Below are 25930 nucleotides of genomic sequence, written 5' to 3'. Positions count from 1 at the left end.
TAAAATATGTAAGGGGATCTAAATATAGCGGTCTATTGGTTTGATTTCCTAAAGCAAACTCACAGGGATCAGTGCAACAGGAGAGTAGAGTTCACAAGAAGAAGCAGAGAAGGAGCAAGGGGAAGACAGGGAGGATGATGGGTATTTCAGAGTCCCATCCTGCACTCTGCATCACGGACCTGGACTTGCTTTTTGTCACATCTGTTTTTAATTGTATCTGCAGTAAGAATAATGAAAACAGGGCAGCCTAGAGCCTGCCATCCTAAAGTTGTGTGTGTGTAGGGGGGGGACACTGGTGCACATCTGCAAGTGCGGGTGGGACACTGGTGCGCTGCAGGGAGCTTTGGCCTCGCTGGACTTCGTAACATATTGTCATGAAATAACAAAAAACTCTTTCCAGCTTCCCCTGTACTTGAACAATGTATATCATTAACTCTGTAAATATGTAGAGATATGCTCTACTATTCCAAAAGTTTAAGGAACTTTACTGACAGAAACTAGACATATGTCTCGTAATTCACACAAATTCAAAACCTCATAGACATTCATTAGACGCTAATATCTTATAAAGGGATGTCGTTACGAAATATATGTATACTTCATTTGGAGCGTTTCATATTCTGAAGATGAGTTGGTATCGACTTATAATAAACCACCATGCAGTGACTCGGATGAACTCAGACCAGATCAACCATGTCAAACTTAGTTATGTCAGAAATTGTGTTCACCGGATAGTATTTTTCTAACCTCCCTATAAGTATGATTTATACAAACTCTACCCCAACATCCTCAATCTCCAGCCAATATACCCCACTCAAAACATACCACAATATGCTAGCGTGTGATGCAGAGGGGGTGCGTGTGGACTTGACTGTAGTCGATGTTTCAGCCCTTGGAAGTTGGATTTCATCTGTAATAACAGCCCCACTTGATGGAAGTTGTTGCATAAAATTGAGACACGCTTCTACATACCTTGTAAAAATGAAAACAGCAACAAAAAAAGAGAAAAACAAACAGGCTAGTCACGCATCTTGCACAAGTTGAGAAGTGAAAGCAGCTATGATGACCTAAGGGTAGGTTGTACAAGGTTGGCAACTGCAGATTCTCAGGGTATTTAACAGTTTGTGCATGCAGAGGTTCACATGATTAAGCAGGTGTGTATATTAGACCACATACATATATATATACACTATGTGTGTGCCTATGCGTGCATTGGTGTGCAAATATGAGTAATGATCTACAAGGGAGTTGGCAGCACTACAACAAGAGTAAGCACCCTTGTGTTAGCACTTTGTGGTGAGAGCCTGTGTGTAGAGTATACAAGCAGGCAGCCTGCTGAGAGAGGTACTCTGGACTTTGCTGCCAGGTGCCATGCTGGAGATATATTAAAGACTTGTCTTGTGTTTAAGGCACTGTCAAGAATGAGATTATATAAACTGTATTAAGGGTATTAGGTTCGGCATAAAACAGTTTTTGGCAAGCACAAATTAAACGGCTTATAAAACCCAGTCTACACATAAACGCTAATATCAGCGTACTAATTTTATCAAGTGAATCATCAAAGATAGTCTGAAAGGAAAAGGGCTGCTCAGAGGTGTTTATAAGGCTTCATGCCAAGCTTTGAATCTCTAAATAAGGTTTACATGGTAAGGTTAAACATGATGAACTTGTGTTTATCACGCAATCCCTCTGACTCAGTCAGATAAAAAAAGTATTTGGTGGTAAATTGGTGCCTAAGATTAAGCTTGGGCAGGGAGGGTTCTCTATACTGTAGTATTTTCCCAACACTGTTGGGGAATGCCTTTTTAGAGATTGTAAACATGGTGATTGATCAGTCAGTCTGTGGTGATAACGGTGTATTTCAGGTATGTGAAGAAGCCTCATGCCATATCATTTCAGAACGTTGTGTAGGCGTTGTCATGACAAATCAGGGTTTATCAACACCCACTTGTCTGGTGTCAGACCCACAGCTTTTTTTCTCAAATGTTGATTCCAGCAGAGAAGGACTGCTGATTCGTTCGTCTTTGTATCGAGGCAACCCCAGAGCAATTAATGAAATGCTGGCAGACACTACACACGCAATATTGCTGCATCTCATGCAAGCAACAAATACCATCATGTCAGTAAATCAGGGCTGCCCAAAGTTGGTCTGCAATGAGGTTTGACTTGGCCAACAAGTTATTCCGGCAACAGGAAAAATAACAAAAAATAATATAAATTGCTGTTTTTTGTAAACTAAAAATGTTCTAATCTATATTGGTTCTCTTTTGTTTTGTTATAAAACCAATTTAGTTAAGATATGCGGAAACTCTGGCAGATGATAGATAACATGGCTTAGGAACATTCACTGATAAATATAAATACTTGCACAAGTAATATTACAGTGGAAATTCATAATGCTTTTAAAGTTATAACCCAGGATGTGAATACATTTTCCGTCTTGTATTATTGTTAGTGATTCATGACTGGATTTTCTAAATATTATGGCCAAATTGACTGCTCAGAATGTTGGACTTGAGCTTTCCAACCACACTCATCAATTAATTTTTTTAAATAAACGTATGACGCATAAGTTGATGACACACAAGCTGATGGCGTGAATTTTCGGAAGAGGAACGTCAGCTCAGTTCTAAAAAATATTTTACAGGGTTCAATGTGGATGACTTCATGAGTGAGGCAGAAAAGCTGGAGAGGGATTTGATGATGCCAATGGTCTCTGTTTGGCAGCCAACTCTGTTGAAAGAACAGTCACGAAATCCTCTTGCCATGAACCTGATTCATGGATCTAACCGAAAACCCTGACACGCACAACTGGAGTTCATGGGAAATGGATGATGGAAATGTACAAAATACATTTACTCAAGTATTGAATACTAAGTACAATTTATGCTACTAAAAATGGAATTTCCGTATATTTAACATGTTTAGCAAGTACTTTTCCGATAAAAGGTTTCTCATGCAAAACATTTAATATTATGGTATGCTTGGTATTAAAATGCCCTACAGAAGGCTACAGTATCTGATGTAATTAAAATAAGCTCCACTCAATCAATTAATCATAATGATACTTTTATTTTCAATTACACTTAGCTGATAACATATTGTATATGTTTACTTAAAGGGGACCTATCATGCAAAATGCACTTTTGTACGTCTTTTATACATGTGTCCCCGGTGTTCCAGGGAACTCACCAAGTGTCAGAAAACACAACCCTCTCTATTTTCCTCCATACCCAAATCTCTAAAAAAGGGTCTGATAAAAACTGATCCAGATTTGAACACTGTCCTGACGTCAGGACAGTGGCGCTACGGCTATTGGGCCAACTCCACCAATCAGGAGGAGACAGCCACGGCCATTGCCGTTCGAAAGCGATGGAGACGCTGTAATACATATGCCAGGCCTGTAGATGGTGCTGTTCTCACAGAATCAGCCCTTGCAAAAACAGAGCTAACATTTTTCAAATTGAGCAAAATGAGGCATGGCTAAAATGCATGATCTGTTTGGTATTTTGAAAAAAAAAAAGTATAAATATGCCTTATATAGGTATGGTCCTACACTATATTATTCAAATATAGCATGATAGGTCCACTTTAAGTAAGAGATCTGAGTGCTTCCTTCACCTTTTCTCTTGAACCTTAGAACCCTTCACTTACTGGTCGGAGGCTCAGTCATTGGTACATATTCATATATAAAGCCATGCTGGGTAAACTACCAACTTATATATGCTCTTTGATCTCACGGAGAGTGGCAAGTAGCTATTGCCTGAGATCCCAGGATGTGTTTTTATTACATGTGCCAAGTGCTAGGACTGTTTTAGGTACTAAAGCTTTTATGTGCGCTGCTCCTCTGGCTTGGAACACCATGCAAAAAATATTGAAACTGAGCATTTTGATTCCCTTGCATCGTTTTAAAGCACGGCTGGATGAAATGTTATTGGATACCTGTAAATGTAAATAGGTTGCTAATGTATACCCCTGTAATTATGTTGTGATGTCCTTTTGTTTTCTGTTTTTATATGTGTAACTAATGTACCGCAGGTCTCCCTTGAAAAAGAGATCGTTGATCTCAATGGAATTTTTTAACCTGGTTAAATAAAGGCTACAATCAAACAAACAAGATACATAATTGTGTCTGGTGGTGGTGGTTGTTATCTGTGTTTGTGTGTGAGCAATTACTTCTGTTGACTACACGATGTAAGGCTACTAAGACAAAACAAAGTAATAAAATATATGCCTTTAGTGATCCTTAGAGATGAAATTAAATTGTTGCAGTAGCACAAAGACATGTATTAGCTAATAGAGAACTAATCTAGTACTAGTATAAGAGTAGAAACTATTTAAGAATGAACAATTTAAGGGCAATAAGAAACGTTACAAGGTAAGTCTAGTCTTGTGTATGTAAACACTGTACTCCAGAATAATATATACAAAAGAAAAAGATATTGGGAATATTACGTGTTAAAACTGTATGACATATTAATGAAGTATAATATGATATAGTCCAGGAATATAGGCCTTATACAGTATATAGAGGTGAAGTCCCTCAAAGATTATCTTTCGATCCCGTTTGAATTGAGCCACGAATTACACATATGATGTTTGTCAATTTAAAAGATAATTTTGCAAGTCAAAAAAATAAAAATGTGTCGTAAAACTGTGAAGTAACACTTTTTTTGTGTGAAACCGCTCAATGAACTACATCTCCCATCTCGCACCACACACCAAGACGGCCGTCACGTTGGCACATTTCACCTCTTTCTTTCAGAATGAGGCGAAAAGTATTAAAAGAGGTGAAAATCACTACAAGTCTGGGCATGTTGAGAGCTGTACATACACACAAGGAGAGTTAGTCGGTTCCGTAAGAGCCAGCATGCAGGACCGGGATTCTGGGATTTGTAGTCTTTCTAGTTGCGTATTTTTCATAGTCTTATATTTCAACAGTTTTACGACAAACTGTGACTTTTTTGACATGGAAATTATTTGTTAAGATTGACAAACATCATATGTGTAATTCGTGGCACAATTCAAACGGGATCGAAAGATAATCTTTCTCTCCCCATTGACTTCAATACATATTTCTTCCGAAATAAGGTCCCATGGGTCGGAAGTAGATGGGCGGGACTTCGCCTCGTATACGGTGCAATGCATTTAAAGTAATAGTACATACATTTAACAATAATAAAGATATAAAGTAGGTAGGCATGCAGCAGTATAACTAAATATCAAATGTTATGTTGTGCATTGTAAGTTAGACTATAATAGGCCCATAGTGAAGTACAATATAATAAAACATGGTACAGTGTAATAAAATACATGATACAAGTAACAATAATATTGCAGTAATGTTTAAATGTGAATATGTTACTACAGCCATGTCATGCTACAACATGCTGAGCTGCAGCTGGTGAAACATAATCCCAGTGTCGTTGTTTCTGAGGCGATCCAGCAGCACCATCTATGGACGGAGCCCGGGCCTGCTGCTCCCTGCCACCCCGAAACACACCACATCACCATCGCTGCAAAACACAGCACAGGCCGGGCTACTCTCTGTCCCCTGAATAAGAGCGAGGAAGACCATCAAGATGTCTGACATGGAAGATGATTTCATGTGCGACGATGAAGAAGATTACGACCTGGTATCTGTAACTGAAATTATTGACTTTGCGCTTTAATTTAAACTGTTTGTCCGTTGAGCGCTAAGAGTGCAGGGCCGGTAGTTGTGTGCTAGCTACGTGTTAGCTGTTTAGTTAGCTTGTTGGCTAATACCAAGCTGACAGCGGATGACTAATGTTAGCGTCCTGGCTTGCTAACTACAGTTGGGCTAAGCTTATATTCACGTGTCTTAATAAACATTAACCATGCTAGATTACCAATTTAGCGTACATGCGTTGAAGATGTTAGTTAATTTAAATTGCAGACAGGAAAGGCAAACCAACCGCCTAGTTAGCAAGCCGTGGCGTTGGCTAACTTTACGTTAGCTCAAGGCTCATACTTGCAGCACTGTATTTAGGGACAATTTTCTATCCCTAGCTTCGTGTTAGCTAGCTACGAGTTTCTGGTGTGTAATGTTAGCAACCGTGCAACTTAAATGTTTACACTGGATATTCTGATTTGAACTTTGACATGATAATGTGCTTACATTTAGGAATACTCAGAGGACAGTAACTCAGAGCCAAATGTGGACCTGGAGAACCAGTACTACAACTCCAAAGCCTTGAAGGAGGATGATCCCAAAGCAGCACTCAGCAGTTTCCAGAAGGTGGAGTGGTTTTCTGTGAAAAAAACAACCTGTTCTTATCTCAGTTTTTTAAAAGCACACCATTTACACACAACTCTTGGTTTAATTGTGTTCAGGTATTGGAACTTGAAGGAGAGAAAGGAGAATGGGGATTCAAAGCACTGAAACAGATGATCAAAATCAACTTCAAGTTGGTAGGCTCAGCAAAACATGTCATGAGTTGTTTAAACCTATCCAACCAGACATAAATTATTAAGTAGATGTTTAATTTGTGTCTCATCCCTGTAGACAAACTTTCCAGAGATGATGAACCGGTACAAACAGCTCCTCACATACATCAGAAGTGCTGTCACCAGGAACTACTCCGAGAAGTCCATCAACTCCATCCTGGACTATATCTCTACCTCCAAACAGGTAGGGATAGACAAAGTGAGACAGAACTATCCAGCTGGCCTTTACATTTTTTGTCATTGAACCGTGCCATTTTGGATGTTTTAAATCTGTCCTCCTAAAACTGTTTTATTTATTGCTAGATGGACTTACTACAGGAGTTCTACGAAACCACTTTGGATGCTTTGAAAGATGCAAAAAATGACAGACTGTGGTTTAAAACTAACACAAAGGTATACACAGCTTCTCCACTGATTTTTCTGATGTCCAACCATTATTTACTAGTAAAACCGGTGCAAATAAATGCTCTTTTTCTGTCCCTCCCCTGCAGTTGGGGAAACTGTACTTGGAGAGAGAAGAGTATGGAAAACTGCAAAAGATCCTAAGGCAACTGCACCAGTCATGTCAGGTATAAGATGCATTTTGTATCCTTGTTTGTCAGTATAATGCAATAATACTTTTCCTAGGTTCAAATAAAATGTAGGTTTAACCTGGCAGATGTCATAAAATATGTTGTGGCTACTGTTTTAATTGCTTGCTTATTTATTCCTGTATTATCAGTAAATAATATATATTTCCCAGGCAAGTGTAAAGCATGTGGAGATTTGACTCGGATTATGATTTTTATAAGAGATTATTTCATATGTTTGTCTTCTACAGACCGATGATGGGGAGGATGACCTGAAGAAAGGCACACAGCTGTTGGAGATTTACGCACTGGAGATCCAGATGTACACGGCACAAAAAAACAACAAGAAATTGAAAGCCCTGTATGAGCAGTCACTTCACATTAAATCTGCCATTCCTCACCCGCTCATAATGGGAGTCATCAGAGGTATCTTCCTTATTCATAGAGCAGTTGTTTAACTTTGTTCAGTGCTATCTTTACTGTCTGCTGATTGACTTGTCCTTGTTTGCTCCTGACCAGAATGTGGTGGGAAGATGCATTTGAGAGAAGGTGAGTTTGAGAAAGCTCACACAGACTTCTTTGAGGCCTTTAAAAACTACGATGAGTCCGGCAGCCCAAGAAGGACGACATGCCTGAAGTACCTGGTCCTAGCCAACATGCTGATGAAATCAGGAATAAACCCTTTTGACTCACAAGAGGTATACAATTATTTCTTACTGATCAACAACTATGCATATACTGTAAAATTATGAAATATAAGAGACAAACTACTCTAGACAGACTACTCTGTGCCACATACGTTTTTTGAGTTTGCAGTTGAAGTAAAAGAAAAACAGCACATCTAAAAAGCATCTAATCAGAAGAAATACTGAAATTATTTTTGGTGTTTTCTGCCTAATTAGTTATCTCTCAAGTGAAATTTCCATACCTAACTTTTTGTATTTTTGTCCAAAGGCCAAACCATACAAAAATGACCCGGAGATCCTAGCAATGACAAACTTAGTAAGGTAAGCATACATTAATGCATTCAAGGATCAGCTCTTCGTCCCGTTATTTACAATAAAAGCCTTGCAATTATATTATAGGCTTTTATTTCTACCAGTTGTAACATTATAGTCACCAATTTTATTTTGAAATCTGTTTGGTACGGCTACAGCTTCACTAAGCTGCAAAATATGGCTAAAAAGGAATAGTGACACTGTGTTGGAATTGACGTTTGTTTAACCTGACAGTCTTATATATGTGTAAGCGAGAATTAAAGTGAATGCATCTAAACATGTTTATAACAGATCTTCTCGGTAAAGACTTAAGTAATTATTATGTGCGAACCACTTTGTTCGCATTCAGTTGTAAATTATGCATGTTCCTGTATGACTGCCTCTTCATACAACATACTTGTTGAAAATGTTACTGTTGGTGGCCAAAACTATGAAAATAGACCCAAAATGCCAGTAATGAAAAGTTTTCCACATTGTTGTGAATGTATTCTTATCTACTGGAGGCAGAAGTTTTTACTGTTTGACCTTTGGCCATATTTCAGTTTGTCATTCCTTATGGCCCAGTTTTATACTAGCTGTTACAGTTTGGTGCAGATGCAGTTTGTAAACATGTTTCAATGGATCACTTATTTCATTTACTCTTAGTCACGAATATCAAATTGACAGCATTAATGGTACTAATATAGTTTATAACTTGCTAAACAGTGCTTAGTCGGTGCTAACAATGGTGTGCATTTCACAGTGTTTGTATAAAGAAATGAACATTGCTATTGTCTTTCCAAGCCCTTGGTTGTCTAATGCTTCCTTGTTTGCTCTCTTTTGTTCTCATGTTGCATACATAACTGGCTGTTATTATAACTAACTGGTCTGAGATTGCTCACTTTCTAAGTGTATCTAAGATTTTTAATACATAAACAAGAAACCAATGAAGCACACCCAAAACTGTTGTAAGAATAGTGTTTGCAAAAATTATAATATTTAGAAATGTTTGACAGCTATCAGGATGAGAGTTTTTGCGTGAGTCAGAGACACAATGTACATAGTTTAACAACACTCACTGTTTTTTCATTCCAGCTCCTACCAGAACAATGACATCACTGAATTTGAGAAAATCTTGAAAACAAATCACAGTAACATAATGGATGACCCCTTCATTAGAGAGCACATAGAGGGTGAGTGGTGAACGTGACTTCAGTCCACATGCGGGATAAATCTGTTGAATATTTTTTTTTCAAGTGTAGCTAATCACTCATGTTGTGTTGCAGAGCTCCTGAGGAACATTAGAACTCAAGTACTTATCAAACTCATCAAACCGTACACGAGAATACACATCCCTTTCATTTCTAAGGTAAGTCCATGTGTTTAAAACATGTCCTGTACAGTGAATGTATCTGATATATTTAGAATATTATTAGAAAATAATTTGCACTGATTGCCATGTGACTTTGTCTTGATATTTTTAGCATGTATTGAAGCCAATCAGTCATATGATTGAAGAAAAAGGTTTACTTGGAGAAAGCAGACGTTTTAAAGCAGAAGCTAATGTTGCATAATTTGCTGTGGCTTTGCAGCTAGCAACCTTTTAGTTGCGGCAGTGCTATTCACATTCCTGATATGGCAGAAAATGTAATAAATTGGTTTCCGAAATTATCATAAAAAATACATAATAATGAAATCCACACATGAAAAAGCAACACTTGTATACTTAAAATAAATATACCTACATTATACAAGTCTGTATTTTGTCATTTAAATGGCTTCTTGTTTTGTGACTTTAGTTTTCTTCTAAAGTTATTGTTGAATAACTTTATAGTTTCATAAAACATAGTTCAGGGTGTTCATTCCTCCTTGTAAGAAGATTAGACCATATGTCAAACCCTTTTTTACGAATTAGTTCACATACTTACATACACCTTTGAAACACAGCTGTGTGTTTAATCCTCTATTGTGAAATGGTGACTTGTTTTACGTTTGTGCTGATAAGTCTTGTCCTCTTCTCTTGGTTTCCAGGAGCTGAACATTGATGTGTGCGATGTGGAGAGTTTGCTGGTGCAGTGCATCTTGGATAAGTACGTTTCTGCATCACGTGGCTGCTGAGAAGTCGAATAGAAAATAGCTCTCTTCCTGTAAATAGTTCCTCATAGTTTGCCTCCTTTGGCCCTTAAGAGTGTCAGGAGGTAGGAATTCAGTTACCTCGTAGTGTTATAGTGATCTGCTATTTACAGCCTCACATCCCCGCTGAACTGGTTCTCTGACGTAAATCAAAAAAACAGATTGATCTGATAAACTCCACACTGTTGAGTAATTTGTCATTGTTGCCATCATCATCTTGAATGTTAAATGAATGGCATTTAATGAATGGCACTCATGTTAAAACAATAAATAAGTCGCAAAATAAAAAGAAAACAAGTATTTTCCTTAAATACAGGGTTACACGGTACCATGCGTTCTCAATAAATCATGCAAAATTGTATTGTTTTTATTTGCTGTCTTTATCTGAAAAATGAACAGCCAGACCCGATATACAATTGTAAAAACGAGTAAGCTAAAAACTGTGGCTTAGTATTTCAAGACTCAATTATCAGAGCTCAACTAAAATGTGTGGGAAATTAGTTCTAGAGATATTACAACATGTGTAGTTCTTCTGCTTACTTTAGTTTTTTCCCTTTTTCTTATTCACAGCACAATCCACGGCCGAATTGACCAAGTCAACCAGCTACTAGAACTGGACTACCAGAAGAGAGGAGGGGCTCGCTACACAGCTTTAGATAAATGGACAAATCAGCTGAACTCTCTCAACCAAGCCATTGTCAGCAAGCTCACATGATGGCATGTAAAATTAAGAGACAAGAAAAATGGCATGTTTGAATACATCCATAAAGTATGCTACTGTGCTTCTTCAAGTAAATCCTCTGAGACGAGATACACAGCACAGGTTTTGAGAATGCCACCAATTTCAAGGAGACTCCAGGAACCACAAGAACGTGTTCAAAGTGTGTTGTTTTGTGGCGATGCGCCAAAATCACCAACACTTATTTGTGTTTTTCATGTTCCTGATTGGCAGATTCTTCCATGTGCAACACACGAATGCTTCAGTTGTTTAAAAAAAGTCCAAATGTGTATGAAAACGTGTACACAGTATTTTAATGTATACTGTTGCCTGTTGGTAATAAACAGATTTCTCTCAGCACTAAAAGGATTCAGCTGCCTTTGACTAGCTAACGTTTTAACTCTGTGACCGGCGAGTTGGAGTCAAATAAAATGTTTTTAACTGTCACTAATGAGACATAAAAGAATGTTTTTTTCACACATTTTGAATCACTCTTCGAAAGTATTTTTCTATGCATGCTCCTGACATGTTGATTTGCCAGTAAAAGCTTTTTGAGCCTCGCCGGCTTCCGCTCCAGGTGACTCCCATTTCCACAGTGACACCAGCCGTTAGCTCGCTCGCACCAGAGCTAGCAGCTAGTCCGTGGAGAGACAGCCAGCTGACGCAGCAGCAGCTAGCGGTTCTTAGGAACTGGGTGTGAGTCTTCAGTGATACTTATTATTATTCACAATGAAGAAATTAAAAGAGCCCACATCCTGACGTCTACATTTTGGCCAATGACCGTATGTCGCGGTGTCGTTGACTGACATGGACGCTAGTGACAACAAGGTACAGTTTATTCTGAAATGATCAGTGTTTTTGTATGGAGCTGTAGCCTGTGGAAGAAGAAGGGGCATAACGCTAGTTTACGCTGTCGAGGCCCAGCATCGCACTGTTAACGTCATCATTAAAAACATAAGCCGCTATTACCTTATTGTAATTATTACCAGTTGAGAGGTTTAAATCTGATATTTGTGTCTGTAACCATACAAACGGCACACTATGTTTCGGTGCTTTTCACGAGGCAGCATTGCAAACAGTTATCCAGTTTGGCTAGCAAGCTAAGACAGCTAACGGTGACCGCAGCTTATTACAAAGCGGATAAAGCATTCCTGTCTTTTGTCACAGTTCATGTATTTTTGGGCCATTTTACAAAATGACTGATATCTATTTGCATGACAATAATCCCGTATGATAAAACCCGAAAGACAGTTCGTGTTAACATTTAGCCTGGAGAGCTAGCTAGTCTTAAAGCTAAACATATCAGCTGTCATTTGACGGAGCTGGTCATGTTAATCGACACATACAGCTAGCAGTGTTTTTTGTAAAATGTGTGGTTTGGTCCGAATTTGGAGAGGTGACCAAAAGGTTTCACCTGAGTGACTGTCAGGAATGTGTGCACGATGAGAGCTTTGTTATTGTCAGAAGAGGCGGAGAGGTTTCGTGCATCGTGAGTAGAGGAATATCTGGTTCTGCTGCATGCATAGCATTCTTCAGACGATGTTTGCAATGCAGAGAGTTCGGTTTTGTCGCTGTTTGGTTGTTGTCCCAACGAGTATTGACAATACCTGAGATTACACTCCTTTAGCTGGTACATCTCATGATGCAGTTTTCTGACAATATAGGGTCTCCTAAACTCATATGTGAGATTGAATGCATCTGATAATGTGTATTCAAGTTGTGTGCTAATCATCATTTCTGGTTTCATTAAGTGAAACCCCCTTAAAAGCTTTATGCATATGCAATGCTTTAGTTTCTAAACAAAACCATCCGGCTCTCAGTACAGAAACAGATACTGTCTGTTGGTGTTTGAAAGCAACTGGTGTGAGAATAAGTGCTTACACAAACAGAGGCTTGTGAGATTAGAAGCTCCCACTCTAATCACTCTGACATCTCTCATCCCCAATGAATGCACATCTGGGTCTGACCTCATAGCCTGTTCCACAATCACAGCTATTCTCACTAACACAGAGATACTACAAAGACACACTTGGGTCTCAAGAGATGGATCTGCTGGCCAGCTCTGTTTTACCTCAAAATGTACACAGATTCTTTCTGTATAATTATCTTATCCTACCTTATCCTCTCAAACGTAATCCTATAATAACACCCTATCAGCTATACTGTACCATCGCACAGGTTCAGACAAACTACTGCAGTACTAAACCCTTCCAGACATATTTGTCTGGGCATGGAAGCTGTAACTACCTGGAGGTTTGTAAATATCTTTCCTCAAGACCGTAGGTTGATTTTCTTCACCACGCACCATTTACAATGATTTTATTTAGTTCGGATGTGATCTATAGATTATCTAAGTAAAGTGAGGGCACCACCCACGGACAGTAGCATGGGAGACAATAGCTGTCTGTGTGACATCCACTGGCTACACTGATGACTATTCATGCATCCAGACCACTGTTTCAGAGAAGTGTGGACGCCTTTGTCCTCTGAACCCTGTCACCTCTCCTCATCCTTTGCAAAAAATAGCAGATTATTTTAATGAGACCTCTTTGGCAGAGCTGCCACCTCGGGTCAGGCCGATGTCTCCATGATGTTAAGTTAGGAGCAGTCCGAGGTGTGAAAGATGCTCCCAGACAGCAGTGACTAAATAACACAGCTGCCCTTCCTGTACTTAAATAAGTGGGAAAATGTTGTTTTTAGTTGGCAATTTTAAAGGCATTTTAACAATAATGAAATAACATACTAATCCAGTTTATTCATGTAGTTTATCAAAAGCAACGGTAAAAAGTGCTTCACCACAAACACTTTAATCAAAACAATAGGTTACACAAAAATATTTGCCCTACCAGGAAAGCAAAAGCATTAGATAAATAAACATAAAACATTTAATGATGACACTTTTCTTTATTTTAGAACAAGAACAAATCGCAGTGTAAATCAATTTTTACGATTAAACTTTGACTTCAAAATGGAACAAAGAAGGCGTTTGATATAGATACATCTTCAAAGTGATTTAAAAGAAGCAAAATGGAGTTCCTCAGGCACATGCTCAGTCCCCTTTTACCGTTCAGTGTTTGTGTGACAAGGACTCCTTGATAAGTTACTTGGTTTGACAAGCGTCAAAGGAAATGGAAGTTATTACATTAATTCTGACATTAAAAAACATAATATTATATTTATAAGTTCATAGTTATTTATTTGTCATAAAGAGGAACGTTCAATATATCAAAATAATTTTAAAATTCACAATAATTAACACTATGACTTTAAAATAAGGATCTGTTTAAAGGTGTGTAATAAAATCTAGGATACTCTGTTGAATTGTACATGTAATATTCAGTTTTATACATGAAAACAATGGCATGCTTTCGGATAGATTATTTATTTTTGCTCTAATTTATGACAAAGCATTATTTTTTTCAGCTGTGTTTCTCTCTTTTTTGAAAAAATGTCTTTAGTGGCCAATTAAGATTTGAAGTACTTTAGTGTTTCCGTCCCAAGCCTGCCTTGGAGTGCCCGGCCCTCTAATCTTCAGCCTTTCTGGGGCCCGCTGTACCACTTCTACAGCACGGCTGCTGTTGGGTCATAAATCCAGAGAGCCATAAAGCCAGACTGACTAGAAGAAGTGACTAGAGGACATTCTTGTGGCTTTGCCTGTCATAAATGTCACACTTTTAAAACAAATGTGCCTTATTGATTTATTCCTAAAGCTTTTAGTTGTATGTTTGTTTCCAGAACTTGGATGTTGTTTTTTTTTTTTAAATTGTTCTCATAAATTTAGAACTGTTTAGTTATTTGTATGTTACTCATAATCTGGCAGCTGTCCCTGGGACGTCTCAATCCATACTATTAACTTGGGTGTGTTTTGAATATATTTAGCCATACATGGCAGCCTTTAAAAAACAAATGAACAAAAAAGTTATTTTTGGCTTTGAGCTAAAGAGACTTACCTCATTTGACCATATTAACAAGAAGCTGCTCATTGTTTATATCCTTCACCACTGTTTATCTAGCTGTAGTCACTTGAGAAATTGACTGTCAAAAATAGCTGGAGCCCTTTTTTGACATGTTGTGTACATTGCTTTGATTCTTTAGCAGTTGTATCACGTGACGTCTTTAACCTTTTAAAGGTTTTATCTCTGATACGTTTTTATTGATGATGGTACACACTTAAGACTGTAAACCAACTGGAACCGTATGAGGAGTCAGTGCTTAGCTGGGATGAACACTAACCAAATGAAAGATTGTTTAGTAAACCATCTACAGCCCTCTCTGTCAAACTTTCTCAAGTTAATAACCTTTAAATGCCTTGGCATAGATCTTTCTCTTTTTGGTTGCAGGATTGGTCATATTCTTGTAAATGTAATGTCTTAGCAAGATGACTTAACAAACTACACAAACCTACCCTTACAATAAAGCAAATCGTTGGATAAATGTTGGTGAATTTCCATTACTATGTTGATTCCACTCTAAAACGATCACTTTCCATCCAATGGAATTACAAATAATGAAATAAAAGGATCCCCAGTACCGTGTCAATACAGAGAATGTGCTGACTGACTTGGGCAACCTTGTTTGACAGATATCTCTGCTTTTTGGAGTAGACCTAACTTCTCAGTCAATGAACCATGTAGTCATTACTGAGTAACAACTGTTTTTTTTGTCATGGGTGCAGGATGTGAAGCTTTCAGCCGAAGTGGAACCGTTCATCCCACAGAAGAAAGATCTTGAAGGATCCCTTGCCAGAATGAGTCTTTCTGGAGAGGCAGGTGGAGGAGGAGGAGGAGGAGGAGGGGGCGGAGGTTTAGGAGGAAATGGAGGAGGCGTGGAAACCACTCCCATACCCAGCTACCTCATCACCTGCTACCCTTTCGTCCAGGAAAATCAACCCAACAGGTACCGTCTCACTTTCATAAGGGGGTTTTAGTAATGGGAGATATTTTGAAGCATTCATTTGAACCCATTAAACTCTGATTAAATGGCACCAGTGGTTCTCGTCTATGATAGTTATGTATTTTGCAGATGCTTTGGCTAAAGTGTAGCCATTCCATGTGGTATTGTGGCACGCCTGGTGTCCCCATTTCAAACTGGAACTTTCTATTTTAAGCAAAACCCATTCCCTGCGCTGTCTTCTACAATAATATTGAAAAGAAGATGAAAACACAGCATGCCTAGTGAGATCACAATCACATCCTTTAAACAGTGCATTGGTTTAGATCTGTTAGATTGCTCACTATTTTAGGGCAGCTTGATTATGAATGGAAACCTCCAAAGAGTTTACATGGAACCACAATCTATGTTTCCAGTGGCTCTTTCTTTGTCCGGAGTGATCTGCTGTATCCTTGCACACATCCGTTCCTTTGTTTCCTTTCCCCCTATTTGAATGCGAGGAAATGGCCGGTATAGTAGGCTGGCCGAGGAAATGTCATTTGGATCCTTATCAACATTTCTGCATACCGTGAACACACCCCCTAACAAATTGACCATCATGTAAATCACTGCAGCATCAAAAATGTTAACCAGTGGAATGTCAGTCTTACAAAAAGCAACTTTACATTTATATTGAAATCCTTTTTTTTTATTTTTAAGTATGACCATTTATGTTTTAATTAGGGATACATCTTTAAAGGCCATTTTGGATTCAAACCTCTCCTGCACAATGTGTGGATGTGGTGGATGTCCTAGAGACAATACAAACTGAGAATGTTTAAAATACAGGAAACAAAGATGAGTGTGTGAGATTCTTAACAATGAATTACAGCTAATCAAGCTAACATCTCTTCCTTACCAACATAACAGTGCATACTTAAAATTGACGAACAAAAAACATTTGACACCTAAAGACCTTAGTATCACAACAACATTACCTGCAGCACAGCCTTTCTTTATTGTTTTACATCATATTTTGTAAAGTGTCCTGCAGTATTAGTATGGGAGTGTCCATGCTAATATAATATGATTCCTCTCTTCCCCTTCACAGGCAACATCCTATGTATAATGGAGGGGAGCTGCGCTGGCAGCAGCAGCCTAACCCCAGCCCCGGAGGGTCATACCTGGCTTACCCCATCATGTCTTCACCCCAGCCTCCTGTCTCCAATGACTACGCTTACTACCAGATTATGCCTGCTCCCTGCCCTCCTGTGATGGGCTTCTACCAGCCCTTCCATGGAACCTATGGTGGTCCTGTGCAAGCTGGAGTGGTCAACCCTGTCTCTGCAGATGTTGCTGAAAGACCACTCTCTCTGGGGCCTGCATACGGGATGGGCAGGGGGAGAGGCATGGTCCGACCGAATGTTATCCCAAAGGTAAAGAAGGTCACCATCCATGTTTTATTGCTGTGACAATGATGCCATTGTATTTGTAATACTAACAAGTGTACCTCTTTATGCACCACCTCTTAATCTTTCTCATACAGCAACAGTTAGGTATGTGCCTGCCTCCAAGAGGTCGCCGGCCTCCGACCAGGAGTGTGGCCGTGCAGAAGGAGGTGTGCACTATGGGGCCTGATGGGAGGACCAAGACAGTCATGTTGGTGGATGCAGCACAGCAAACCGGTAAGAATACTAAGGCAATAAATAAAGGTGCAGAACATTCCGTTTTATTTTTAATAATAAAAAACGGCGCCAACTTTAGATAAAGAGCTGTTTATTGTTTGTAGCAGTGGGAATATTCTGAGCCTGAGTTTCCAGTTAAGTGCGACAGCCAACGTCAGTGGTGTTCTCAGTCATTCAATTAATTCAATGCAAGGCTTTATTGTCATGTGCACAGTAGCTACAGTGTAGATATGGCAATGCGAAACTTAAGTCCTAGGCTCCTCCAACAATGCAACATGAATATATATATATATATATATATATATATATATATATATATAGGACATAAAACAAATTAAACCAATAACAATAGAAATAAAATAGTGCAAGAGAATGTTGTGAGATGTGCAAGTAAATACAGATCTAAACTTCAGTCCTGTGGCTGAGAGGAGTTTGAGGCTTAAAACATTCCAGACTTTTTTAAAGGTGACTGTTTGTCTGTGAACAAAGAATCTTTCCAGTCCGAGAGGAAGCACGACATAGTGCCAGTAAGAGAAGCGTCTTATCCTACACTGATGATGCTCATGCTTCACTTCTGAAAGAGAGGGAATGCAGAGCTTCCAGTTGGAGAGCTTACAATGTTTGCAGCTCATGATGTCAACAGTGATGTCTCTGTTCTAATGAACATGTGTCACAAATATGACTTGGCTTGTTTTTAGGTAACACATAAATCATCTCTAATCGTCACCTGTTTACAGCTTGGTCTATATATCCCTATACAAATGTACATCTGATTCATCCCTATTTAAATGTGGCTTTATGAATGAATTGATTCATTTCTATTTCTATTCAAATATACATTTGTTAATTTTCTAAGAAAAAAAGTATTAGTATGTATTTTATACCTATTTCACTATTTATATCTAGGATCCATTTCTTACGTTAGTTATTTCCTTCTATACATATTTAATGAGCATTGTTGCAGCGAGACGAACGCCAACAACTGCATCTCTGTGATTGTTGTGCACAAGGCAATAGAGAACTTGAAACCTGATCTACTATATTTAAAGTCCTTTTGTTATCTAGTATATTGACGATTATAGCAGTTGTATTATTTTGTATCAGGTCTAATCTTCTCTGACTGTGTCCTCAGATTTCCAAGGTGAGTTGTCTGGGCGTTGTGCTGCTGAGCAAGCCAGTCCCCTGCTCTGGAAAAACCGAACCAAGAGAAGAAGGGCGTCCCATCCCTCTGAGAGCTACGAGCAGGGCGCCAGCGAGGCAGATATAGACAGCGACAGCGGCTACTGCAGCCCCAAACACAACCAGGCTGCCGGGGTAACACAGCGAACAGCAGAGAGCTCAGCAGCTCCAGCAGTAAGTTGGCTACTTACCATCGGCAACAGGGTAACAGACACACTCTAGAAACGTTTAAACTCATAATCCCATAATTATTTAGCTTGTGGATATCATACATAAGCATTTACCTGAAACACGTCTAGAGTATATCTTTAAAGGGCTACTTACTATTAGAGTCATGGCCGTTTTTAAAGGTAATTCTGTCTGGGAGCCCTGTAAACAAACAGCATATAGCTTCAATAAAAATGGTATCTTCAAAAGAAACAAAGGTCAGAGATTTGAGAGATAACATGTCACAACATAAATACTCCTCTTGTGTCACAGCACTGTACAGGGCAAATACCAATCAGGGAAATGTAATACAATAATTTAATAACTTCTCACTGTGTTATTAAAACATTTCACATACTCATGATTTCTCAATTTGTCTTATTTTCCTCTACCTTCTCCACATGTCTGTGTTGCATAGGGAGTGGAGGCTGGTGTAATGACAGGTAAGTTTGACAACACAAAGTGTATTACCCTTCCTTCCCCTGCCATGTTCACACAAGGCTTTGACATAATATATTACAAATGAATGGAGATAATAATTACTAATCATTGTTTTCATTCATTAGCAGGTACATGGGTTAATGCAGCCTCTCAGGCTACCCAGAAGTCCTGGGGAGACAGGAACGGACACTTTCACAGAGCAGACCAGAGGAAACATCCTGAACAGAGAAACTTCTCACAGGTACAGTAAATCCACTTTGAGAAGAGGGTTATGTATGTCCAGTGTTTCCCCTAGGATGGAGTCATAGCAGCGGTGCTATGGCACGTGGGCCCAGCATAATGTGAGCGCGGAGCGTGTGGAATTTTTTAGTGTGTGCACGTGCGAAGTGCGCCACGCCAACTTGTTTCTATGTGTCTGCCAGCACAAGAAAGGCTCTTGAGGCCTAGTACCAGGGCCGGTTCTAGCCAATTTGCTGCCCTGGGCGAGATTTTATATATAAAGAATAAATGAAAAATCTCTACAAAAGACAAATACACTACAAAAACAGAAACTTATTGACATAGGTAATATACGTCAAAATGGCTTCAAATGTATTCAGTATTGTATGAACATGTTTTAATTGGGGGGTGAACGTCACATCCTGTCCGGGGGTATGCCCCCCCGGGAAGATATTTTTGAACATTTTAAAGTAAAATGCTTCAATCTGGTGCACTTTGAGCACACAATTACTAGAGACCTGATCTAGGGGGTACAACTCTAAAACACCCATATGAAAAAGATCGGTTTACATTTTAATAATCAAATAAGTATGTGAACATAACCAATAACCTACCATAGCCAATAACAAATAAATGTAACTTTTTTTATTTTTGTTGTTCATTCATATCTTATTTTACCTAGTTAACATTTATTTATTTATTTATGCATATTTTTGTATCTCTCCAACTTTAAATGATATTTTTGGTTTACTGTCCTATAGTATACTTTGGAATGATTTCAAACCTGTTTGTATTTATCCTAATAATTATAAAGGAGTGCCTTGGAAATATGTGTTTACATAATTTGTAAACACATATTTGTTTGAGACCCACTGAGATAACTTAGACTAAAATGAACTATCTAAACACTCAGAGTCCTTTACCTCACTGAGCCTCTCAGTCTGACAGGAGAGCTCTCCTCCACCCTGGTTGGAGAAACATCTACTTCTTATATCCGTTAGCGCAGCTAGCACCAGATTCTAATAACAACAGCGCCGGTACCGGTGCGCCCTCTCTCTCTCTCTCTCTCTCCCTCGCTCCCGCTCGCACTTTGGCTGTGAGCTGCGGGCGCCTGATAAGCCAACATCCCCCACTTTCATCACTTACAGCGCCCATCGTACAGGGCAAATGAAAAGTGTAACCGGGGTGAAATGGGTGTTACATTTACTTAATTATGAATGTTGTTACATCAAGGCCGAAAATTAGGATGAGCGCCAACGCTCAAGATTTAGCAAAAATACACCTTTATTGAACATACAGTAACACAAATACTACAAATCCACATAACAAACAATCAAAAATGAAAAAGGGTCGCCACTTATTATTATTTTAATAATAAAAAAAAGTTAAAAAAAATATATATATATATATTTTTTTTTGGGTACCTGGCTGGCGCTGCGCCGCCGCTATTTGTATATAGGGGAAACACTGAATGTCAGAAGAACAACTGTGGTATTTTGAGAATGGTTGAAATGCAATCATTTTGGTCCCAAGGCTCTGTCATGGACAGTAAGTGGCAGTGAAACTTACTGAGCAGCAGATGAGGAATGAATGTACAGTGACTCTCTATTCTAATTGTCTGTTACATAGCCCACGTGTTCATAATGGTCTTGGTTTTTATGATTGCAATTGAAGATATCATTTATCAGAATTTGTGCTACTGGAAAATCCAATTACATAATTTTTAGATGTGAGTAGAGGGCTGTTGTAAATCTAAACACATCTCTCACATAATTAATATCTGTACTGTCCATCACACATACTAGTGTAAAGATTATTATTATTATTAAAAGTCTCTCCGTCTGTCGTGATGCAGAGCCACTCACTCTGTCTGTAGGAATTGGCCTGCAAACTGTGCTCTGCTCTCTCTTTTACCAACACGTTTCCTTCACTTGACACAGGATAATAAACACATGAAACACCAGTGATACCCTTTTTAACTCCTGTGTTATCTCCCCTCTGCCTGTTTCAGGATTTCCACAGTGGTTATCAAGGGCGTTTGCCGCTGAACCAATCAGAACACAGGATGCAGCCAGCAGCTGCTACAGAGCTCACACCAGAGCCCCTCTACTTTGAGGTGAGAAGTTTCATTAACACAGTTTAATATAGATTTATTTGAGGCTTTTTTGATTGTTTTGCTCAAATGTAATCTACATGTTTGTCAGGATGAAGATGAGTTCCCAGATCTGGCTACTGCAGGGGCGGCCCAACGCAGCAGCAAACCAGAGTCTGCTGCAGCCCAGACGTACATGCATCCTAAGCTGCACAAAAACCTGGTGAGGGAAAGCTTTCTGTAGGCCTCGGTCAATCTCTGCCTCTCAGATGGTAGATTGCTATAATAGAGAGTATTGTAATGTATTGTGTATATTTTATAGTGTGTGGATACTCTAAATATATGTATTTTCTACTGAGAATATGTATATTTCGTTTTCTTATTGTTTATTTTAATTTTATTTGTATTATATTATATTTTTAAGACATTTTGTGATTCTTGTACATTGACTGTTAATATGCTGCTGTAACAAAACTATTCCCCAACTTGGGATAAATAATAATTGTATACATAATAACTGATACACATTTTAATATCATGTACGGTATAAAGATATACTGTTTTAAAGTTATTAAATGAAGAAGAAGATAACAATACAAATAGATTTAGCTGTGCATAGAATTTGATGTTTTACTTTTTTTATTGCCTGACATAAATCAATTGTTATTAACTCTCAGTTTATATGAAACTCTCATTTGGAAATACCCAGAAAGTAGTAAACATAACCAGTGATATAGAAAGTCTGCTGGGTGTTGTTCATCTCTGCTCTGGCTCTGTTTCATCCCTCTCAATTTGGTATTAGTAATAATTCTGTTTGGGAGCATGTCCCTGTAAACAAACAACACATAGCTTCAATAAAAATGTTATCTTTAAAAGTAAAATGGTATCTTCAAACGTAACTTTAGCTGCATTACCAAAATACATTGGGAATCCAGCCAAATGTCTTGACTGTTATCTGTTCAACATATTAAAAACTGTTTGTGTTTTTACATGCATCACAGCTGGATAACCTGCCAGAAAACTCCCCTATCAGCATTGTGCAGACCCCCATCCCGATTACCACCTCTGTTCCCAAGAGGGCCAAAAGCCAGAGGAAGAAGGCTCTGGCTGCTGCCTTGGCCACTGCACAGGAGTACTCTGAAATCAGCATGGAACAGAAGAAACTGCAGGTATCAACACGCACTTTGTCCTCTGGTCATGTAGGCTGGGTTTAGACTGAAAAGCTTTAATGTTCTGGCTTATCGCTGGGTTTCTATTTCTTCTCTCTATATCTGGCTTGTGATTTACCATTCTGATCTTTAGTTGTAGTTAACTGGTTCAATGGAGTGATCTTGTTGTGCCTTTTATTTCCTTGCCCTGCAGGAGAAATTCACCAAAGCAGCAGGGAAGAAGAGTAAAACCTCTGTGGAGCTGGACCTGGGAGACATGCTGGCAGCTTTGGAGAAACACCAGCAGGCTATGAAGGCCAGACAGCTCAACAACACCAAGCCACTCTCTTTTACAGGTACTCATGAACTGAATCAAGTGGTATAAGGGAATAAACAAACATATGACAATGTAACAGCCCTGCCATAAATTACAATATTGGGATAGAAGCTTAGGCTGTTAATGAGTTGGTTCATTTCCATAGAGTACAATTTTGTATATCTAACATTTGTTGATGGTGAATTGTTCTTTATGGTTTTTTTTTTTTAAATCCTCTTGTCCCTCTGCGTAATGTTTGTGTATTTAGCTAATCCTGCATATATTCTGACATTTTTGTACCTTTTTGCAAATGTTCTTTCACTCCAATGAAAACATGTTTAAAAAAATATATATGTGCACATTTTACAATACAAAATGAGTTTTGTCACATTTAGCATGTAAACTAATGTTGTGGTCCTTCTCTCCAGTTGGAACAACCACTCCATTCCACAGTTCAGGCTCCACCAGCATGCCGTCCATGTTGAAGGTCCATCAGCAGACGTACACAGCCCCACACAACTCCCTGGACTCCACCGCGCCCCGTATGAAGAGGGGAAAGGAGAGGGAGGTCCCCAAAGTTAAACGGCCAACAGCCCTGAAAAAGGTTAATAATATAAGAGGAATTTATCATTAATGAGTACTGGAATACATATGTTTTAGTCTTCATGAACATTTGTAAAATGAATAGAGATTTTTGAACCTGAGTGCCCTTCTTTTTGACATTTGTGTTGTGCCTTCTGATAGATTATCTTAAAGGAACGTGAAGGGAAAAAAGGGAAACAGAATGTAGAGCAAGAGACTTCAGGCCACGAGGAGCAGGGGGATGAGTCTCTACATTTTACTGATGACCTTGCACGAGAGCCTGCCTCCCAAGAAGGTGAGTGTTATTTATCATCAAGACGTGAAAGCTATTCAGTTTCATATTTTTTCATCCCTGATACAATTGTCTAATTCTTATTTCTGGTGTGCTTTTCTGTTTAACCCACAGAGAATGGTCTCAGTATGCCCAGCGATGCCTCCCTCTCCCCGGCCAGTCAGAACTCTCCTTACAGCATCACCCCGGTGTCCCAGGGGTCTCCGGCCAGCTCCGGCATCGGGAGTCCCATGGCCTCGAACGCCATCACCAAGATCCACAGCCGGCGTTTCAGAGAGTAAGAACACACTTTCACCCCATGTTAAGGAAAACAAAGAACATTGAACAGGGCAGGACTTTTGTAGGAATCCCTGGCATCAAATCGTCTCAAAAATGCTCCATGTGGAAGTAAAACAATGTGAGCAAAGCAAATACTTCTCCCACTCAAAAGCCAGAGCCTTGGCTGTGAAACGATCTGAAAGTTGAAGGCTGTTTTAAGGATGGAGCTGTACAATAAAGACTTGTATAGCACAGATGCCAAGCACATTGTTCTTTCTCAGCAAAAACCGATGCCAGTGGTCACAAACACATCTTTGTCCTCTGTGTCCTCCGTGTCCTCTGCTGTAGGCCTATTGTACGAACCCACCCTTTCCTAACAGATTTTTACAGACCTCTGTAGCCAAGCTCCTCCTCTCAGCGCTGACCCGCAGGACGCTGGATCCTCAGGCCACACGACGTCGATCTTTCGATAAATATCTCCACAATGCCTCTGAGGGAATGCATAACACCTAATGGCTCTGCTTTACTTGGAGAGGCTCATCCAGATTCAGAAAATGGCTCAGATAACAGAAAAAGCCAACAGGAAGAAGTTAAAGAAAGTTTTAATGAACAGCAGTCAACATTTTGAATCATTTTAAGAAGAACACATGTTGAACAATTCATATTATTGTGAACTAGAGGTAATAGAGGATGCTTGTTTTTGACACCTTCTAATAGCTTGTATTGTTGGACCAACACCCCATAACCAAAAGCTTTTCAGTTAACCTTTGCATCAGATAAAGAAAGGTCGCGTATTACTGCAATTCAGAGGCTGAGACCAAATAATGTTCATTATCTTGCTCCAAAAATATGTTATTATCCAAATTGTGCAGATATTTCTTTTTATATGAATTGACTTATCTAATTATAAGCTAATAGTTCCAAAGTTGGACATTTCGAAACATAATCTTTTGCTATTTAGCCTAGTTGCCACTTATTCATTAACCTCAATTATTTTCCTCCGCAGGTACTGTAACCAGGTGCTGAGTAAGGAGATCGACGAGGGTGTGACGATGCTGCTACAGGAGCTAGTTCGCTTCCAGGAGCGCGTCTACCAGAAGGATCCCACCAAAGCCAAATCCAAACGCCGCCTGGTCATGGGTCTCAGAGAGGTCACCAAGCACATGAAGTTAAATAAGATTAAGTGCGTCATCATCTCTCCCAACTGTGAGAAGATCCAGGCCAAAGGTAAATGATTTTGTTTTACTGTTTCCAGCCTGAGATCTGACCACCAGAGCTGTGTTACATTTTTAAAACAGGATTTAAATTATTTTGTATCAATGTATTAAAAGACAATGTGAAAGGGGTCACATGTGGAGAATTATCACTTTTACAGAGTTTTACATATAGTTTCAGCTAATTGTTTAACTGTCCAGCCCTTTCAGAGTGCTGATAGTGAACCACGATAGTTGACTGATAAATAAGGTTGCTCCATAACGGCTAAATGTTAAATAAGTGACTATTTGCTGAATAGTTTGCCATACCAACCTAAAAGTGATGCTGCTTGTTTACGCTGCCCCCAAGTGGGCAAAAACTCAGTTATTGCACCTTTTTAAAAGTTCATGATTTATTTTCAGCAGAGGGTTTACACTGTACAAACCCAGCAGTCACAAGCTAATATGCTTGGTAGTGTAGATCCCTCATGCTGACTTTAATATTCTCATCATAAAAAAAAGCATGTTTCTTGATCAAGTTGTTAGTGTTTATTTTCTGTTGATTTTGCCAATCATTTTCTCAA

General features: G+C 39.0%; 2 protein-coding genes across 7 annotated transcripts in view; both read left to right on the top strand.

Annotated features, from left to right (window-relative positions):
- Positions 1-5460: 5460 nt before the first annotated feature.
- Positions 5461-11312, top strand: cops2 (COP9 signalosome subunit 2). Of its 4 annotated transcripts, none has more exons than XM_034116030.1 (13): positions 5461-5636; positions 6146-6259; positions 6355-6432; positions 6527-6652; positions 6772-6861; positions 6960-7037; positions 7289-7463; positions 7557-7735; positions 7992-8044; positions 9110-9207; positions 9301-9383; positions 10046-10104; positions 10718-11312. In XM_034116030.1, exons 1-13 carry the CDS (start codon positions 5583-5585, stop codon positions 10860-10862), a joined length of 1332 nt encoding a protein of 443 aa, XP_033971921.1. In that variant the 5' UTR covers positions 5461-5582; the 3' UTR covers positions 10863-11312. The 4 variants fall into 4 exon arrangements, with proteins under 4 accessions (XP_033971921.1, XP_033971919.1, XP_033971918.1 ...); XM_034116028.1 differs by having other exon boundaries at positions 6527-6667; XM_034116027.1 differs by having other exon boundaries at positions 5464-5642; positions 6527-6667.
- A 136-nt stretch (positions 11313-11448) lies between these two features.
- Positions 11449-25930, top strand: part of secisbp2l (SECIS binding protein 2-like) — an 18243-nt gene continuing 3761 nt past the window's right edge. For 2 of the 3 annotated variants that reach the window (XR_004554777.1, XM_034116025.1), the window contains exons 1-15: positions 11449-11693; positions 15541-15761; positions 16846-17170; positions 17281-17419; positions 18552-18802; positions 19224-19248; positions 19372-19487; positions 21477-21581; positions 21670-21780; positions 22559-22726; positions 22920-23061; positions 23450-23625; positions 23766-23898; positions 24010-24172; positions 25160-25380. Coding sequence is in view for 2 of the 3 variants with exons in the window: in XM_034116025.1 (XP_033971916.1) it covers positions 11673-11693; positions 15541-15761; positions 16846-17170; positions 17281-17419; positions 18552-18802; positions 19224-19248; positions 19372-19487; positions 21477-21581; positions 21670-21780; positions 22559-22726; positions 22920-23061; positions 23450-23625; positions 23766-23898; positions 24010-24172; positions 25160-25380 (2317 nt within the window). In the remaining variant the exon portion in view is untranslated. The remainder of the gene's footprint in view (positions 11694-15540; positions 15762-16845; positions 17171-17280; positions 17420-18551; positions 18803-19223; positions 19249-19371; positions 19488-21476; positions 21582-21669; positions 21781-22558; positions 22727-22919; positions 23062-23449; positions 23626-23765; positions 23899-24009; positions 24173-25159; positions 25381-25930) is intronic. The other variant, XM_034116026.1, reaches the window with a different exon arrangement.

Source organism: Trematomus bernacchii, unplaced genomic scaffold (assembly GCF_902827165.1).
Source record: "Trematomus bernacchii unplaced genomic scaffold, fTreBer1.1, whole genome shotgun sequence".
Classification (NCBI taxonomy): Eukaryota; Metazoa; Chordata; class Actinopteri; order Perciformes; family Nototheniidae; genus Trematomus; species Trematomus bernacchii.
The sequence above is the reverse complement of the archived record's forward strand: the minus strand, read 5'-3'. Positions and strand labels throughout refer to the sequence as shown.